The sequence below is a fragment of the Platalea leucorodia genome (assembly GCF_965183815.1).
Source record: "Platalea leucorodia genome assembly, chromosome: 2".
Lineage (NCBI taxonomy): Eukaryota > Metazoa > Chordata > Aves > Pelecaniformes > Threskiornithidae > Platalea > Platalea leucorodia.
In genome coordinates, this window is record NC_138824.1 from 120179394 (window position 1) to 120197956 (window position 18563).

The 18563-nt window shown below is 44.1% G+C and overlaps 1 protein-coding gene across 1 annotated transcript; it reads left to right on the forward strand.

Annotated features, from left to right (window-relative positions):
- Positions 1–3273: 3273 nt before the first annotated feature.
- SH2D1B (SH2 domain containing 1B) lies at positions 3274–14350 on the forward strand (the record flags this gene model as incomplete). The annotated part of the gene is made up of 4 exons (XM_082336556.1): positions 3274–3407; positions 9102–9165; positions 11621–11789; positions 14313–14350. 4 exons carry the CDS (start codon positions 3274–3276, stop codon positions 14348–14350), a joined length of 405 nt encoding a protein of 134 aa, XP_082192682.1.
- Positions 14351–18563: the final 4213 nt, after the last annotated feature.

An 18563-nucleotide genomic window follows, 5' to 3' on the forward strand; every position in this document is an offset into this window, starting at 1 on the left:
TGAAATTACTGTCTTCTGTTTCCGCACCTAGCTAATAAGGTCTCTAGGGAAATCGTGAGGAACATGTAGTCGTTACGTTCCTGAAGGAGGAATTTGCAGTTGTTTCCTATCTGCTTTCCTTTCAATGCAGACGAGAAAGAACCTGCCTGAAGCAGGGCAGCGCTGAGCAGCTGCTGCTCTCCCTTTTCAGAGCTGGGGTTCTGAAAGAGCCATTCACCTCAAAATACCTCATGGAAATATTTTATTTATAAGATGTGTAGACAAAAGCCCCAAACAGTTTTAATCATCGGAAAATACAGGTGTATTTGACAGCAAGAAGAACCTTTGTGACATGCTCCTGAGGACACTTACAAGGTGAGGGGGGGGTATTTCCCCCCGGCTCTCACTGTCCCCTTGGGGATGGGGACTTGGTTTATTGGTAATCAGTGGTCACTGCAGTACAGACCTCAGCTTTAGCTTCACCTTGGACTTGCCATTTCTATGTTTCTCTCTTAGGGGAATCTTTTTTCCTAACTCCCTAAATTTCTTTGACACAAAGCTGTACCTTTTTGGTTTATTCCTGGACTAACTAAGATGCTATCTGGAAATGCTCTTAGTGTCATGCATGATTAACTCGCAGTTAAACACATTGATGTTAATATAAGATTTTTGTGTGTATAAAGTTGTCAGAGGAAGAAACATGAAAGTAACAGTTGCATGTGCAAAATAGCTGTCCTTGCTCACTACTGTTCAGTCAGTATTTACCTTGTTTTTTCTACAGGATGTTCTTCCCACTCTGTGGTCAAGACGGTAGTGGTCACTGTATCTCACGGTTTGTTTCTCTATTAAAATCCTTGTGTAGTTCTACAGCTTATTTTGATGAACTCTGTTTAAAACTCTGCATGAACAGAGAATTGCCAAGTCTTTTCTGGAGCTTTCCATGACTTCACGATTGAAGCTGATCAGGACATCATAAACACTCATTTTCTTTCCTCAAACTCAGCTATTAATTTTGAACAAAAAAGACAAGAGTTCCTATAGATAATTTCCTCCTCCCCTATACAGTCCTGACTTATTCCTGTAATATAGCCCAATCTACGTAACTCTGGCACATCCTAACTGTGGAGTACTTGCCATCACAAGTTTCTTGGAGTTTCGTGAAATGGGGGAGGATTTGTGGAAAAGAAGGGGGAAATATCCAAATGTCATCTTTCGCATTCCCTTGTCTTCTGTGTGGATCATCAGCAAGGTGGGTCCTGGAATTGAACCAGACAGGTCCAGTGTCACCGCTACTATGGGGTAAGCGGCAGTAGTGGTGCCAGATGTTACCGCCTTGAACTGAAATTGCAGGGGGTCATTGCCTTGGGGCGAGGGGGTCACTGGCATAGCTTGGCAAATGGGAAATCATGACACATCACAAGGACTTCATAGTTCAGAAAGAGTTGGCCCTGCGTGTCAGAGCTGGGAGTGCAAGGTGCAAAGGTGCAAAGGTGCAAAGAAGGTGCAAAGAGCACGTTTTGAAATCAGGAAGACCCTTGCCAGTGCCAACACTCGTGTATCTGGACTCCATTTTGACCCCGAGAGCGGGCTGTATTGCAGGGGTCCCAGATCCTTATCCCCTCCATTGAGGACTCTGTCTCTCCTGCCATTCTCACCATCTGAATCACTGCTTCCCCCACGTCTTTAGGTCCTCCCTCAATTTGCTCTCCCTCACAAACACTGCCCAGCCTGGTTCTTATCTTCTGCTTCTCCAGGACTCTTTGCTCCTCCCCAAGCCCTTGGCTTCCAGCCTGGAAAGTACGAAATGCCTGGGAGAGCATCTCCTGTGGAATTTCCTCCATCAGGGAGCAGCAGTTCTACATGTGGCTGTGTCCTGTCCTTGTTGAATTGACAGCAGCTTCCCAGAGGTAACAAAAGGCACTGTCTGACCCCCTTCTCTTTCCTGCCGTGTCTCCTAAATCATGGCACAGAGACAGCAGAACTTCTTGATAAAATAGCTATACTTTGAAAATCAGAAGAGGGCAGGGGGGAGAATGCTCTGTTTTGAAAAATCTCATTCTCAAATATTGCTGACCAACTTTCACCAAAACTTGAAAAATCAAGTAAATCCCCTCCAAAAAAAAGAAAAAGGAAAAAAACCCACCACAAAACCCAAGTAACTGTGTTAGAAGGCAAGTCCGGCAAGGAAAGGAATCAAACCAAGCAGCATTTTTCAAAACTATGAGCAAGAACCCTATTTGCAGGGCTTTGAGCAACTTTAAACATTGTCGTGGTTTAACCCCAGCCAGCAACTAAGCCCCACGCAGCCGCTCGCTCACTCCCCACCAGTGGGATGGGGGAGAGAATCGGAAGGGTAAAAGGGAGGAAACTCGTGGGTTGAGATAAGAACAGTTTAATAATTGAAGTAAAATAAATTAGAACAGTTAAATAGGCAAAGCAAAAACCGTGCACGCAAACAAAACAGAACAAGGAATTCATTCACTACTTCCCAGCGGCAGGCAGGTGTTCAGCCATCCCCGGGAAAGCAGGGCTCCATCACGCATAACGGTTACTTGGGAAGACAAACGCTATCGTGCCCAATGTCCCCCCCCCCCCTTCCTTCTTCTTCCCTCAGCTTATATATACTGAGCATGACATCATATGGTATGGAATAGCCCTTGGGCCAGTCTGGGCCAGCTGTCCTGGCTGTGCCCCCTCCCAGCTTCTTGTGCACCCGGCAGAGCAGGGGAAGCTGAAAAGTCCTTGACCAGTGTGAGCACCACTTAGCACCTATTTAGAGACAGCTTAGCACTACTTAGCAAGAACCAAAGCATCAGTGTATCATCGACATTGTTCTCATCCTAAACCCAAAACACAGCCCCATACCGGCTACCAAGAAGAAAATTAACTCTATCCCAGCTGAAACCAGGACAGTATAAAAGTCAACTTAAAAAATATAACTATACTTAGATGTCAACTTAGCTATTGTATAACTTAGAAGTGAGATACACAACTCAAATGTCTGCTGATATAATGTGACAAAAGACTCTTCCCTTCTGATGTAGACTGTGATGAGGGTAGACAAACCATTTCCTGCCTTCACTGCATTGATGAGCTGTAAGCACAAGCTGGTCGCCGACTTCACTACGGACAGGTCAGTGATAACAACACAGATGAACTCGTGTATGTACTTAGCACCTCCAACTTCAGTTATCTGCAGACAGCTGCATTTGGAATAAGTCTTCTTTTCATGCCAGGCTTCTGACGTTCTCTGGAATTGGATTGAAAGGCGAGAGACCTTCTTTTCTTTTGCCCATGGAGCTCCCATTTTTTCATGGAAAGATAACAAGAAGAACCTGTGAAGAACGGCTGAGCAAGAACAAAAAGAATGGTAGCTATTTAATACGAGAGAGTGAAAGCATGGAAGGAGCCTTGTGTCTCTGTGTTTTGTAAGTATTCTAATACTAAATTTTTATGAGTTTTCAAATAGAATCATAATCATAGAATCGTTTAGGTTGGAGAAGACCCTTAAGATCATCAAGTCCCACCGTTAACTTAGCACTGCCAAGTCCACCACTAAACCATGTCCTCAAGCACCACATCTACCCATCTTTTAAATACCTCCAGGGATGGGGACTCCACCACTTCCCTGGGCAGCCTGTGCCAGTGCCTGACTGCCCTTTTGGTTAAGAAATTTTTCCGAATATCCAACCTAAACCTCCCCTGGCTCAACCTGAGGCCATTTCCTCTTGTCCTATCACTTGTTACTTGGGAGAAGAGACTGACTCCTACCTCGCTACAGCCTCCTTTCAGGTAGTTGTAGAGAGCGATAAGGTCTCCCTCAGCCTCCTTTTCTGCAGACTAAACAACCCCAGCTCCCTCAGTCGCTCCTCATAAGACTTGTGCTCCAGACCCTTCACCAGACAAGCATTCATCTTTTCTAACATTAATAGTTCTTCCTTAATATTAACAGACTCCAAGGGGGTGCGTATATGTATTTAAGTAATGCTGGTTGCCTTAGGCTACCTTTATAGTGAGTGGTGAGAGGGTGGCATTTGCAAAAGACATTTTAAACAACAGAGGATAGAAGAACTGTAATCTGCTGATGCTGGCCTCTCTCTGCAGACAATAAGAGGAGCCCAGACAAAATAGTTTAGCCTGCCAAAACATGGTAAGAACCTTACTCAAAGTTACTGCCTCTGTAATGATGAGTAAATAGCATTTTAGCACTGTTGAGACACTGAAAAGTCTCACAGTAGGTTACAAAACAGTTCCTTCTTCATAGGCTTTCTGTCTGATGAAAGCTTAGCCTTGTGCTTCAAAGGAATTTTATCTGATTTAAGAACATAAGCTGAGACAGAAAACTATAATGTCCTGTTCAAATTCATATGACAGGTCCATGAAGATGCGCATAGAAAATTGCTACTTCTAGTCCTTAACTTTAATTACCACAATTAAAATTTTATTATTTTCTTTTCCTGTAGGGAATAGCACTTTTATTTCGCTTTCAAGAAGGTAACTGATCCATTCCTAATGCATTCAAAGTTTATAAATTCGTAACTCTGAGTCTTTCTTTGTTTGACCCTATGAGATTTTACACTCTCCTTGAGGATGTGTTTCAGTGCGACATGAAATTTTTTTAACACTAAGTCTAATTAATTAAAAAATATCAGATTTTTTTTTATCAATAATCAAAATTGTATTTCTTTTGAAACAAATCAAAGGAGAAGGAGAAAAAGGGAGAGGGAAATGGAGTACTATGGGGTTGGTGGGTAGAAGAAAGGAGGTCCGTGAAGTGACAGAGTAAGGAGAACAGAAATGGCAAGTGCGGGACAAACAGAGACCTCGGGGAGGGAGCTGCAGGAACCTGCCTTCAGTATGGTGTGGAAGGAGACAACGGAGGGGGTGCGGGAAGAGCAGGGAGCGTGGGAGAGAAAGGGCACGCATACCCTGTCAGAAGGGACAAATGGGGATCCTGGCGCAGAGGCAGAACAATACTGGTCCCTGACATGGGAAGATGGCTGTTGCGATCTCATGCAATAGAGGGAGATGAGAAAATGAAGCGCTGCTTAGGTGTGCGCAATGAGTTCGAACTGCTGATGCAACAGAGGGCACGTCGACAGGGCACACTGTGGGCAGATGCAAGCTGACATAAAGGTTAAGCTTGGTGCCACACTGACACGGTTGCTTTCTTTTTTTTTTTTTTTTAAGGGCCAGGCAGATGCAGCTTGTGATAGCTTACAGACATGCTTTTGTCTGTTGACAGTGTTCTGGGCAGGCATATGAAAAAGCATGTGACTTCCAGCTAGCCTCTGTGGCTTTTTAGTGTTAAAAACTGTTAAAAACTTTAGTGTTTAGTGTATTTGCCTTTAACTCGTGCATTAACAAATTTAATAGTTAAACTGCAGGGGTGGCAGCAATGGTACAACATACTGGCTTGCAGAGGTAAAAGCAAGGGTTGTCTTCAGATAGCAAATGGGATGGATGGTCATAGAATATTGGCTCCGAATGGCCCCAGAGACTGGGCTGTCTGTCAGTGGTTGACTAGGCAGAGGAAAGCTGTCCTAAAACTAGAGGCAATCAACACTGAAACTCTCAGTGCTGTTTCAAGACAACTTTTGGATTAGAATTGCATCTTAAAGCATTGCTTAGCACCTAACACGGTTGAGGCACAAACTGATGCACACCTCTCAAATTAGTTGATCCACAGGCAGAGATACTGATCCACTTGCTACAGAAAACAACTTTTTTTTATCCTCTACTGATTGGGGGGTAAGGAGAGGGCACTCCCATGGAGGATCTGGAAGTCAGAATGATGGGACCAGTTCAAAAGCATCTCTTCTCTAAGTGGGCATGGGGCACAGCTCTGTTGGTACATCTTCCTCGACAGCACACTGCTGCTTTCATCCAAAGCTGTGCCAGGTCTCTGCCTCAGTCCAGACCTACTGCTCTTGCTGCTCTTCTCCTTATGGGTCAACATGTCATTCTACCAAAAAAAGCTCCTCTCACCCTGCTTTTCTGCCACTGGATCTCCCCTGTGCCCAGACCAGGCACTTTATTAATTTGTACCATATGCAGCTGTTGGTAAGCATTTAGTAGTTAATGTGGAAACAGAAGTTTCCATTTTAATGGTAGTTTCATGTTTATTCAGTAAAAATTACCGCAGCCAAATAATAACCAGGCAGTAACCTTTCAAAATTTGGGTGATAGATAAAGAACAAGTTTCAAAAATGATCAGTTTCTGATAGTTCGGGGTTTTTTTTTTCTCACTTCTATGTCTATGTTTAAAGAATGTATATCCATATTTATAAACTACTCTTAAGCCAGGAACATGTGAATTTCCACAGGTATCTCAAGGAGGAAAAAAACAGAGGATGCATCCCTGTGATGCAACTCTTTGAATCAAAGTAAATCTATTCTGACTGGAAGTCTTATCCTGATCGCAGTCCATAGTAACTTTTTTTGCGGAACAAAGTAGCTTATTTCCAGAGTAACTATTCATTTATGCGCAAGCCCCCTGAGCTAGGTTTTCACCCTAAGATTCTTCCTCTCATGACAGCTCAATTCATGTAGCTACAGCTGAAATCCTTCTGATGAATATGTGTACCAGTTAAAAGACATTGTTTTCAAATACTACTCCACCTCCCACCTCACATTATTTGTCATTTACATATCTTTGCAACTTTACTGCCTTTTTTGACCATGGTCGTGATCTCCAGTTCATCTTCTGAATAGCTGCCATTGCGGTATTTGATAAAGCTTTTATTTCTGTTGACAAAGTATATCCAAAGCCATCAGTAGCCTGACTGTTCAAACACCTGCATATTATTAAAAATAATAATAATTAAAACCCTGGGAGATGCAAAGAAAGAATAATTTTCTTAGAAGTAGGACCTGTGCAGTCATTTTCTGGGTGCTGGTGACTGGAGGCCATTTTCTGCTAACATCTCTCCAAGAATTCAACAGCCTTCTTGTGATACAACTGCAAAATGAAGTTTAGGGAGGTATCACACGTGAGGAGGATAAGAAGATAGATGAGAGAATGGGATGTCTGTGGAATCAAATTTCTCTTATGTAAAAGGCCTGTGTTAGGTTTAGTTCATAAGTTCTTTGAAACTCCTCATTAGAGTAATCTTATATTTCAGGATATCAAATGTTCTCTCATTTTGCAAACTCTAGGCTTTTCTACCTCTATCTCATTCAATTTTACTGCACAGCCTCTCATGTCTTTAATACTACCTGCTGTTTGCAGACATTTCCAGGCTTGCACTTTGTTAAAAATGTGGTGTCTCTTCCTTCCACCACAGTGTCTGCTTTCAGCAGCAGGGGTCAGAGACTCAGCCCACTGTTAAGTCCCTAATATCATACATGCTCTTGAGTATATGTCCAATATCATATACATCTCTAGCTACGTCAAACACATTCTAGGTTGAAGCAGCCTGGTACATGATCACATCTGGAATACATGAAGGTACAGACAGCTCAAGGGGTCACTGTGTGGGGCAGCATGGGGGGAATAAGAGCATGAATTTGTGGTGCCGCAATTACTCGAGGGGTCTCACAAGGAAAGCAGCTTACATGAAAAACATTCTGCAACTTCACACTCCTGTGTATGCCACGGCAACCTCCTCACCTGTTCTCTTCTTCAGAGGAGTGCCAGTAGGTCTCATGTGAAAGGTGAATTGCAAGTTTTCCACAGAATCATTTTTACCATTACTTAGATGAATACGGTTTTCTTTCTCTCCCCTCACATCCTTCCCAACTTCTACCAATATGACAGAAGACATTCGCAAAGACAATCTTTCAGAGCATCACTCCATGCCAATGTGCTTGTTTCCATGCAGCATTGCAGTCTTCTGTCATATCCCAGGTGAATCTCCCGTCCTTGTTCTCAGCTGTAGCTCAGTCTTTTGAAAGGTGACTTCTTGTCTTAGGGATGTGGTAATTAGTTGGAAGCCAGCCCATTTTCCACTAGAGTATGACATCAGGGAAAGATGGGCACCTCACTTTTGTCTTTGTAGCTATTTAGGTCTTCCTTATAGCTCAATTTTTGAAGGAGGGGTACATGTTAGCTCTGTCTTTCCATTGTGAAAAGGTTGTCTGATGGTTAGTCCAACCCAGTGCAAAATCTGAGTCAGCCCAGCCACAGCTCCCCTTCTCCTCACTGCTGGTGGAGACACTGCAGTTCTCGATGACATGCATGCCAGCCCTTTGCTTGCAGTTTATTTCCATGTTGACATTTGCACAAAGTGGCTTCCAGTGCCATGAAGCAATTCTGCTGGTGGGGAGTAAGGACTTAAGCATCCTATGGAAGCAAGGACTCTTCTCTTACATGGCACCTGTAGTGGAGTTCCAGGCTCTATTTTGTGTTTTACTTCCTCAGAACAAGTAATGCAAATTCTCAGTGACATCCAGCCCTTTCTGGATGTATAAACTTGAAGCATTTTCATTGCTTTGACTTACCAGATCTATTTTATTGGGGATGTAGTAGTGCAAAACTCAGCAGAGGAAATGCACCTAGGAAGATGGAGGAAAGCTCGGGCAGTCAGTTGATGTGGAGGTGAGCCAGCTGGACATGCTTTATCAAGATTAAGCAAAGTGCAGTGACTGCAGATTGAACAGAGCACTCTTAGCTACATTTACTGTACCTGGCCTAACTCTGCAGGGCAAAAAAGAGCACCATAAATTTGGTCCAAAATCAAATGGATCTGCATAGCGATGCAGAGGGCTTTAGATATGAATTAGAAAGGTATGATAAAGTAATATCTGGGTTTCTGAGGCTTAAGGAAACAACATGCATGACTAATTTTGGCTAACAGAAGATTAAACATATGACTTAGAGAATCTCAAGTATTTTGAAGACTCCAATATACGAATCAAATGAAAAAATGAAGGCTCCAATATATGAATCAAATGGAAAAGTGAATGCATATATGTAAAATTGATGTTATTTAGCATCAGGCATTCCTTTAGATTTGTTTCTTTGTTTTTAGTCTTTCATTGTATTGTAGTTTACTTTAAGATACAAGCAGACAAACAAAAACAAAACCTGGCTGTCAAGATCAGCTGTAGCAGTCTAAGCAAGTTGCGGTGGTCTTGACATTTGATGAAAAGCATAATGTATACAACAATGTTTTTCACAGCTTCGAAGAATTAATCTACACTTACCGTATCTTCAGGGAACACCAAGGATATTTTAGAATACAGGTGAGTAACTCTCATTTCATCTGTAAAGATTGCACTAGATACCACTGTCCTGATTAAAAAAATTAATATACGTGAACACATTACCTTAGAAAATATTTCCAAGTTTGCTTTCTTCTCTACTCAATTCTTGGCTTTTTAGTGTTATACTTATTATTACATATGAGCTCAGAAGTAGCTATTATCTTTGTAGAAATCCCTTATAACCTAAGTGGATCTGTTACTTGTTGACCAGCTGCTTTCTGATCTGACCATTTCTTTTTCATAGCATTGAAGAAAAATTTATCACTTTCATAACACGTTCCTGTTCCTAATCAGCTTTTTTTTTTTTTTATTTGAAAGCTCTGCCATTGCACCCACCATCTTGTAGGGGTTTTGAATATTGGAATGATCTTTTTGATTTAAAGAGACCTATCTATAATTCTGTGCGATTCTGGGGCACTTGGAGTGATGACCCCAGATAATGCTGCTCATTGCTTGAATAAGCTAAGAGCAGACTGCATCAATCAAATCCCTAGGCAAGGTGAGAGGACACTTAAAAAGCTGGCTCACTCCTCTGCTTGTAGTAGAACAGTCAACAGGACTGCCAACGATTAAGTAGCCTTTAAGTGGAATGAGGAACTCAGTCCATAAAGGACACACCAAGCAATCATATGCTGGTAATTTCTTGCTTATTAGTGGTTTGGACTGAGTACAAAAGACACAATTTCCCATGAAGAACTGAATGGTTTGTTGACAAAAAATAATCTATTTTGGACTATAGCCACTCTTCTGGGTTTTGCTCTCATTGTCAATTTTCAATTTTTCAATTCTACTAGTAATAGAATTTCATTGTCATTTGCCAATTTTCCTTACAAGATTTTGCCAAGAATTTGAAAGAAGAGTTCTGTTCTTCAAATTTTTAAGTTAGGTTGTTTTGGCTTACTAAAATAATACACTGAAATAATATATTGATGGTGGAGGGGAGATTGTTTGGGTTTTTTTTAAGGGCCAGATTCATCCATGAACTTTCTAGAGGGTAGCAGGCTGACCCCGACCAGCAGCTAAGCAGCCACACAGCTGCTTGCTCCCTCCCCACCTTAGTGGGACAGGGTGGGGGGAAGAGAACAGCAAGAGCAAAAATGAGGAAACTCCTGGATCAAGATAAAAGACAGTTTAATAGATGAAGCAAAATTGTGCATGCAAGCAAAGCAAAGAAGGAGTTTAGTCACTACTTTCCATCGGGAGGCAGATGTTTAGCCACCTCCTGAAAGCAGGGCCTCAGCACAAGTAATGGTTACTTGGGAAGACAAATGCCATAACCATGAACATCCCCACTTTCCTCCGCTTTTATTGCTGAGCATAATGTCATATGGGATGCGATATCCCTTTGGTCAATTCGGGTCCGCTGTCCTGGCCACATCCCCTCCCAGTGTCTTGCACACCCCCAGCCTACTTGCTGGGGGAGCAGAGCAGGAAAAAGAGATAACCTCACGGCTGTGCGAGCATTGTTCAGCAACAGCCTAAGCACAGGGGTGTTATCAACACTGGTTCAGTCACAAATTCAAAACACAGCACTACACTGGCTGCTACCAAGAAAGTTAACTCCATCCCAGCCAGACCCAGTACATAGAGGCCGTGGCACCCAGTCCATACAGGACTAAAGTGAAGATAAAAAATGCAGAAAAACAAAGAAAATAAAGACATGTTTCTTTGTTAGACAGCAAATGAAGCGAAATCAAAGCCCCATTCACTTGTAATGAGTAAATGCAAAGTCTCTGTGCAGATCACTGAGGGGCTGAGCAGATCAGTCCAGCTGTATGAACCCACACATTAAAAAGCAGTTCGTGAGAACGCTGTTCCCCCACTTAGGAGAGCCATCCTCCGTGCTTGGCCTCAGGAGTCTTCAATGCAAGTCACAAATCTGAGACAAATAATAAACTCCTGCCGAAAAGTGAAAGCTGGTGCCAGGGACTTTCATACACGTCCTCAGACACATCCGCTGCCTCTGCAAATGTCCTTTGCTTGACTGATATTTTTGCTTGACTGATATTTGCTTTGCTGTTATTTTGTAAAACGGCTGGCTTCTGCTTGTCACATAGTTGTTTAAATCCAATATTTTAAGAGGGAACTAAATATGTTGCCCCTAAATTTGTGCTCTAACACCAGAGGGAAGTCTGTAATGCTGTCACGCTTTGACACTTTGCTGTAATGGATTGCTGCAGCGCACACCTGAGACAATATTTTAAACTGATGTTCTTTTTTCAAAAAAAGTGTGGTGAGGGAGGTTACACTTAGTGCTGTAACCATGTCACCAAACATGTAACCCTAGTGTTTTAAGGACAGTACAATATTCTGTCACCAAATCTGTTTACAAAACAGCTCCTTGGTAAACAAGAAACAACCTGTCATTTCTTTCATTTAGGAGCCTCTATGTGAAGGGCAATTGCAAATGAACTTTATTTTCCTTTCCTTGCAGACTTCTGAAGGTGTTCCAGAGAGGCTCTTCAGAACATTAAAGGACCTAGTATACACTTTTGAAAAGCCAAATCAAGGACTAGTAACAAACCTCCGCTACCCAGTAAAGAAACCAAAGGCCTCGCAAAGAAGCCAGAGGTTCAAGTCAGGAAAGGATGACATTTATGATGGTGAGAAATGGAGCTCTACCTTTCTGGTTTGTTTTTTTTTTAAGATGACTGCATTGACAGGTCTGTGGTGAACAGTTGCTACATGTCCTCTGAGGCCAGCTGGCATGGACAGAAGTTCAGCATCCTTCCCCCTCTCTTATGTTCACTGAAAAATGGTTATTCCCAGCTCACAGGTTACGTAGCCTCATCCACTACAAATTAACAAGTTAAGAGGCAAGAGATGATACAGAAGGCAAAGCACGATGTTGCCCACAGCTCACTCCTTCATAGGTGTTGATGCTGCTGGGCTAGGGAAGGCCGAGGGCCACTTTTACTCCACGTGGTTCTGCCAAGCTGCCAGGCCCCTGCACTTCACTGGGAGTTGAGGCTGTCCTTAACCTTAATTGTCCAGGTTGAAAGCTATTTTTATACCAAAATCTAATGCAGTTATTTTTGAGATGCTAGGGGAAAAAAAAAAAAAAGCCAACCAGCTTGTGGTTTGTTGCGATTTGTATTAAAACATGACTAATTTTTTAAGTTCCCGTGTTGAAAATAAGAAGCATATAGCCTTGTGCTCAGGATCACAGTTTGGAACCAGAGAGTTCCGTCTCTGGTTTATCTTCTGCTAAATTATGTTCACAAATCCCAGGTGTAAGATAAGGAGACACTGTTTCTACCTGACAGAAATATGCAAATGGATATGATAAAGGCAGAGGTTTTCACAAAGTGGTAGACCATGTTTTATAGTCCCCTGTCATCTTTATGTCCTTGGTTTGGGGAGGATGAATAGAGATACTATTGGTAACTTGCCAGCATCCCTCACACACTTTTGACAGCCACTTTTCATACTACTGTTGCACGATGCTCAGCTGCAGTATCCATCAGGTCACACGCTGCAAAATAACCTTGAAACTCTTCTAGGTCCTCTGACTAGAAGACTAAGTGTAACGAGCAAGGGAAATCCTTTCATTAAGTACAGTTATCGTAAAGGAAAAAACTCTTGGGAGTATCCAGTCTTCTGTGTGATTTATATCTCATGAGTTAACGATAGCTAAAATGCGGTCGTGCGGGCCAGCCTCTCTGTGCTGGTGTCATACCTCCTCCTGTCTGTATGACAGACGCTGTTTTTTTGCACACAACAACGGTGCAACGGCTCCCCGTGTCAAGCAGACAGGATAGGAAGGGGTGAGCTCTCCCCACCGCTTCATGCACTAAGCTGGATTTTGAGGGGCCAGTGCAGCGATAACCTTGCTGAGAGAAAGAGTAGCAAAGAGACATTTCCAGTGTCCCCAACATTACATCATCACTTGTATCACTAAGGCAGATATGCCATGTTTGCGCTAAAAAAGGTTTTTCTGGTATCTTGTCATTGCCAATCCAGGGAGATGGAAAATACTGCAGTAGCATGGATATAATTTTAGGAAAAATCAGGTGTAATACGTATTTTATTGTCTCATCCTGCAACATGGGCTTTTCTAGAAGATGCACAATGTCTTGGTCTGGACTCGCAGGGAGGAAAACAAAACCTCTATCAATTTGATAAAATTGATAACCTCTATCTATTTGATATTCACTATCAAAATGTCTGTGGTTGTCATAAAAATGGAGGCTTTTAGAAATAATCAAATCAGTTTGGAATTGTTGCTGTTCAATTTTAATTTATATTTCACTTACACAGCAGTCCAAACTTCCCCCTCAGACTGCTTTGTTACATGCTCACAGAGGGAGTTTAGGTTAACGCCATGATGGGTCTCTCTCCGAAATGCAGGCACCACCCAAAACACCCCAGTGCTTCCCAAAGCAAGCGCCACACTTTCCTGGCCCAGTCCCTCGTGCTGCACCGGCAGCTGGCGTTGCGGCACGTGCAGGACTCAGTGCTCCAGCGCGACCAGTGGGACAACTCACAGGACTGGAATCATGGCACTGGTTGTTGGACAGTTCTGAAGGTTGTTTTCCAGCCCAGGAACAGCTTGTCTGAGGGTGGCTGCTTGAAGAGACAGTAGGTTTCCACAGGGGAGATGGAGTCCTAAGCATTCAATTTCTGCCCTTCTGCTGTCCTCTCAAAAACCATAATAAATCTGACAAGGTCTAAGAGAGAAAGGTTTTTTTCAGGCTCTGCTCCCTTAGCTGGGAGGAGAGCTTTTCTGTTGGGTATTTACTTAGAGAAGAAAGGGTGTGTTACGCTATAGTCGTAGCTATCTCAGCTATTGATCTGATTTGCTAAGTATGGATGATTTCCAACATTTGCCTGTTCCTCAGGAAGACGGGGTCTCACGTGGATACAACTGTTCAATAACAGAGCTTGCTGGCTGAGAAAAGACAATGCGGGCTTTGCCTCCACACGGGCTCCTGGAGGACCCAGTCCACAGGACACGGGGCCTAAACGCTGGCCTATTGCAAATAGCAGGGAGAATACCGAGAAACCAAATTGAGTTATTGATACCTGCCCAGCAACGTGGCCACAGGCCATCCTGCTTACCGTGGGCTTTCAGAGGAGCCATTTGCAATGATAACATCTTTTTTTTTTAATCTATTTCTTTACAGAAATTGATGACAGCGAATACGTCACTGTCTTACCCTGAATGATCTGCAACCTGACGATTTGGGAAGCTGCCATTTCAGGCTGTGCCATAGCACAACGGATCAGCTGGGGATAGCTGCCAGCTGCGGGCATTCACCACTGTGGATCTGTACCTCTGGAATTAGTCTCCTCCTTTTGCAGACTGTCAGAGCAGCTGTATTTTCTCCCAGTAGATCCAGTGCAAGCTACTATATATTTTTGTTCAGCAATAGAAGAATTAATTTTTATAAGACACATGAATACATATACATATAAATGGGAGGGGGAAGGGTATCTGTGTGCACGTATGTGTATTTTGGTTTTTCAGTCAGCAAACTGTCCAAGATGTCTACTGCTAAAATGAATAATCTGTTAGAAAGCAGCAATATAAACACAATAAATGAATGTGCATAAAGCAGTAGTTTATGGTAGAACTGATATATGTTGATAAAAACGATACATGATAAAAATTCTATTGGTATCATATGATGCTTAAAAACCTCTAAACTCTGGCATTTTGTGCACAATTCATGTTACCTCCTTGTTGGGTAAGTGGATAGTATTTCAGCTATGTCAAGGAATACTAGTAGTATCCTGCAGTTTGGAAAAATTCAAATTAAAACAAAAAGGCTGTGTTACATCCATGCCACAAAGAATTATTCAGAAACATGAAAATGGTTTGAAATACTTTTAATATCAATGAATGGTTCTGGTACGTTACAAGAGGAGTGCACTTCTAAATGCATATTGGTATGAACACATTCTTTTTGTTAATAGATAGTGTACAAGTGAGAATGCTTACTGCATTTCATTTGCTACTGCCATTAGCTCTGTATTGTAATGTGTGTGGGTTTTGTTAATTTTTTAATGTAAGAATTTGCTTTAATCTTACCCCTCATTTTAAATATTTAATATATACTTTTGTTCTGAAGGTGGCCTGCAACTAGCAGCCCAAGCCAGAACTGGAACGTATGTCCTGATTCTCCCAGTCGCTAGTACCAACACCCTCTCCATTTGTGATCTCGAAGACGACATTTATATTGGTTCTGTGTTTGTTTAAGATCTTTCTCAAATTATTTATGTATTTTTATGGGTAATACTAGCTAGATTTCTTTCTTATTATGTTTCTTTCACACCAGTATTTGTTAAAGGACTTCTAGATCTTTCCGTGCTTTGGACTTCATTATGAATTTAACAGTGCTAACAGTTTTTGGTGCCAGGCTCAAATGGTACTTGTAGCATGAAGGAGACAAATAAGAATATTAATTATCTCTGGCGTTGCCAAAAATACTAACATATGTGTCCAAAAATCATGAGTTGAAAATAAAGTAGTTGTCCATGAAAAATGGTACTATCGGAGAGAAAAAAAGTGACCCTTGCTCTGTAGAAGCACATACACTGGTGGCCTCTTTATTTGCAGAATTCAGCAGCCTGCCTGAGAGTTGGTTCTCACATGCATCAGACTGAGCAGCTGCCGTGCTGAGACATCCCAACTCCAGCAGCCTGGTCTTTAACAGCATGAAACACATTCTGGAATGAGTCTCAGCAGTCCTCCACGTCCTAAGCCAGTCACACTGACACTCAACCTTGGGAAAAGGCTGAGAGACAAGGGATCCTAAGGCCGTGCTTCATGACCCCGACTGTGTGATTCCTGATGGCTGAACAGCCGATTACTCACAGCTGACCAGGACAAGGGGCTGAGTTGCTCTGGTTAACATGTTGCACTGCAGGCAGCCCTGCTCGGACTGGGATTTACAAGGCCACAGTGGCTGCAGCTCCAGATGCTGCATCCAGACCCGAGGGTGCATCCAAGCCCATGCTCCTGTGACTTTTCAGGCATTACCTCTGAGGCTGTCACCCGAAGTACAGAGTGTGAAAAGGATCAAGGATTTAACGGAGGAAGCTAGGACCCAGGATGAAAAGAAACTCATTTACAATATTCAGCTGTGCTTGACAGGAATATATTTGTTCTGTTAACAGTATAAGAAAATGAGGTTAATATACACATTCCACCACTTATTCACAGGCCTCATACATTAGAAAACAATCTGTGCATGAGTTTCCAAAAAGTATGTTCAAAAGTAGGTTCAAAACGCACCACTATCTACTTTCCGACATCCCCAACAGCAGTATGTGTGTGTGTGCGTGTCCGTGTGTAGGCTGAGCAGCGAGGGCTCAAATCACGTTGTACCTGACGGCTCAAGAGGGGCAAGAAGCGACTGGAAAGCCGCATTCAGGCTGCCCCAGCTGGAACGGGCCACCTCGTGCCCATGAAGAAAGAACGCCTCTTGTCATGCTCTCCTTTGCATCCCAGCCTCTCTCCTGGGTGGGCACAGGCCAGCTGCGAAATTTCAGTGACCCTCCGAGGCCCCGAGCAGGTAGCTGACAGCAGAGGCCAAGTTCGGTGGAGGGGAAGCAGGGAGGAAGGTGAGGGGCCGCGGTGGTCCTGCCTGGCTGCAGCTGGAGGCTGGGGGCAGGCGGGGTTGGTGCGGGGCTTTGGGTCCTGTGCAGAGCGGGAGAAGCGGAGGCGGGGGGCAAGAGGCTGGGGTGCGTGTGGCAGAGAAGCAGAGCGGGGTGCGAGGCAGGCAGCATCGGCGTGCCCTGGTCCGCAGGGCACCTGGTTCGATCCCCACCCTTCGTCCGTGGCCAGCCTGCCAAGGTGCAGCCTTTTTGCCCTCTCCCCTCCCCTTCCCATGGGAGAGGGCAGGGAGCCACAGGCAGGAGGGGCTCAGCCCCACACCAAAGGGATTGGAAAGGCTGACATGGAAAAGAAAGGCAGCAGGAAGGCAAAGCGGGGCTGTGGGGGCAGCTGGAAACCTGCAGCAGCTCCAGTCCTCAGGCTGCCTTCCAGAGGGGGGCGGCTGGAAGACTCAGCACGCCCCAAACACATACACCTCCTCTTAGCGAAAGTCTCCTTCCCTAAACATTGTGCCAATTACTCTTTAGCTGTTGTGCCAGTTAATCTTTAACCTAGGGACTGTTGCAGCCGACACCAAGCTGGGCGGGAGCGTTGGTCTGCTGGAGGGTAGGAAGGCCCTGCAGAGGGACCTGGACAGGCTGGATCGATGGGCTGGGGCCAACTGTATGAGGTTCAACAAGGCTCAGTGCCAGGTCCTGCACTTTGGTCACAACAACCCCATGCAACGCTGCAGGCTGGGGGAGGAGTGGCTGGAGAGCTAGCTGGAGGAAATGGACCTGGGGGTGTTGGTCAACAGCCGGCTGAACATGAGCCAGCAGTGTGCCCAGGTGGCCAAGAAGGCCAATAGCATCCTGGCTTGTATCAGGAATAGTGTGGCCAGCAGGACCAGGGAGGTGATAGTGCCCCTGTACTCAGCACTGGTGAGGCCGCACCTCGAATCCTGTGTTCAGTTTTGGGCCCCTCACTACAGGAAGGTCATCGAGGTGCTGGAGCGTGTCCAGAGAAGAGCATCACCAACGAAGCTGGTGAAGGGTCTAGAGCACAAGTCTTATGAGAAGACAGCTGAGGGAGCTGGGGTTGTTCAGTTTGGAGAAGAGGAGGCTGAGGGGAGACCTTATTGCTCTCTACAACTACCTGAAAGGAGGTTGTAGCGAGGTGGGGGTCGGTCTCTTCTCCCAAGTGACAAGTGATAGGACAAGAGGAAACGGCCTCAAGTTGTGCAGGGGAGGTTTAGGTTGGATATTAGGAAAAACTTCTTCACTGAAAGGGCAGTCAGGCACTGGCACAGGCTGCTCAGGGAAGTGGTGGAGTCCCCATCCCTGGAGGTATTTAAAGAACGGATAGATGTGGTGCCTAGGGACATGGTTTAGTGGTGGACTTGGCAGTGACAGGTTAACAGTGGGACTTAGTGATCTTAAAGGTCTTTTCCAACCTAAATGTTTCTATGATTTTATGATTCTATGATTGAGAGTTTACGTTTCTACTGCATCGTCATGGTTAAGTAAGCATGACTAAAGGACCCCAGCTCATTGCGAGGAAGAGGACAGCCCCCGCCCTGAGGAATCATGGACAGCCCTGGACTACTGAGAGAAGGCGAGCACCCCAGCCCCTCCAACACCTCTGCAAAACCCTCCTGCTATCTGGCATCACAGAGAAGTAACTGGAGCTAGACTGACGCCAGGGACATTTCCATCAAGAAAGAAGGAGATGAATGATGACGCCACCGATTTAAGAGTTGTTTTGCAAAACAACAGTATGGCCGTGTGTGTGAAGTTTCTGCATCGCCTCGGCGCTAAAGCCGGAGGTACCAAGGGGC